The 1,434-nt window shown below is 33.9% G+C and overlaps 1 protein-coding gene across 1 annotated transcript; it reads left to right on the top strand.

Annotated features, from left to right (window-relative positions):
* The first annotated feature begins 621 nt into the window (after positions 1-621).
* Positions 622-1,080, top strand: LOC143892059 (heavy metal-associated isoprenylated plant protein 19-like). Its single transcript, XM_077396528.1, has 2 exons — positions 622-676; positions 800-1,080. Exons 1-2 carry the CDS (start codon positions 622-624, stop codon positions 1,078-1,080), a joined length of 336 nt encoding a protein of 111 aa, XP_077252643.1.
* The last annotated feature ends 354 nt before the right edge of the window (positions 1,081-1,434 follow it).

Here is a 1,434-nt window from a genome sequence, read left to right as displayed (position 1 = left end):
CTTGGAAGCATATATTTTTACGTAAATATCTAGGTTTCATTGGGATCTATAATAAGATCTCAAACTTCTGATGTTTGACCCAACTTGGTCCTTCCAGTATATGATGTGCACTGATCCAACATACAATTTCACATTTACATTTACACTTCATGAATTACACTTCTTTTTTTATTATGAAATGGTTTATATACTACCAATGTCCCATCACGCATCAAGTAGATGATGAAATGAGGATCCCACAAGCCATTGCCGACTCATCTGATCGTTCTTAGTCAATTCTTCCAATTTTCATGCTCTCTGTTGTCTTCAATAAAAAAAGACATTCACCCGTGCATGGTTCTTAATATATCTTTATTCTTCCTTATAACTGTTTTTTAACTTTTTATTACTGGTCAAATGAAAACTGCATTTCTATTTTACGCTTTCTCTATTCTCTTCTTAATTCCCACCATCTTCCATCTTTCAGTTCCAACGGCGGAAGAGAAAAAACGCCCTGAAAAGGTTATTTTCTTCCACAAATTGAAGTTCATTTATTTCTTTAACCCCTTTTGTTCTTTTATTCTAATTGTATTCTAATTCTGGTATTTACTTTCAAAGATTGTTGTGGAATTGAAAGTCTATATGCATTGTAAAGCATGCGAGAGAAGTGTAGTGAAAGCACTATACAAGTTGAAAGGTATATATTCAATTGGTGACATTTTAGAATGTGCAATCCATGGCGCGTAATAAATAGAACCCATTTGTTATTTCATTGAAAGAATTTAGGTTCACAATTTTTTTTAATATTGAATTTTTGCAGGGGTGGAGAGGATTTTGACAGACATGAAGCAGAATAAGGTAGTTGTAACAGGGAGAGTTGAACCAGAGAAGGTTTTGAAGAGAGTTAAGAAGAAGACAGGAAAGAGGGCGGAGATTGTGAGTAAGGACGCATCAAAAGACAAATCTGATGGAGAGGATTCAAAGTCGGGGGTAGAAGACAAAGGGTTGAATGTTCACCATGTATTGTTTGATGATTTGGTAGAGAGAAGTATGCTTACCATGTTCAACGAGGAGAATCCAAACGCTTGCAGGATTATGTAAAGACATATTTGAGAAGGTGTAAGGACATAGGATCAAACATCAAACCAACAGTTGTTGTACGTGGCCTTGCATGAATATTGTACTTTGTTGGTCCCCATTCGTTTTGAATATTTTGTTTTGGGGGTTTATCTGGGCATTCTATCTTCTTACCATTATTTCTTATTGGACAATAAACTTGTATTTTTTATATATTACTACTGATAGGTAAATGATATTGATTTTACATTGATAAGATTTAGACTTATAAAGATTTTAGTTTGATAGGTATTTTATGTCGATATATATTTACGTACGTATTATAGGGGTTTTTCGTATTATATGGTGTGTGGTCGTAAAGTCCAGTATTTTCCAATG

The sequence above is a fragment of the Tasmannia lanceolata genome, unplaced genomic scaffold (assembly GCF_043159265.1).
Source record: "Tasmannia lanceolata isolate RefF3 unplaced genomic scaffold, GAP_Taslan_0.1 ptg000015l, whole genome shotgun sequence".
NCBI classification, from domain to species: Eukaryota; Viridiplantae; Streptophyta; class Magnoliopsida; order Canellales; family Winteraceae; genus Tasmannia; species Tasmannia lanceolata.
Note: the sequence above shows the minus strand (reverse complement) of the source record. Positions and strands in the feature narration are given on the sequence as shown.

Excerpts from the sequence above, each read along its gene's own strand:
- LOC143892059 (XM_077396528.1), top strand. The coding sequence starts at position 622 with ATGCATTGTAAAGCATGCGAGAGAAGTGTAGTGAAAGCACTATACAAG. Across the intron at positions 677-799 it reads AGCACTATACAAGTTGAAAG|GGGTGGAGAGGATTTTGACA; the intron begins GTATATATTCAA and ends GAATTTTTGCAG.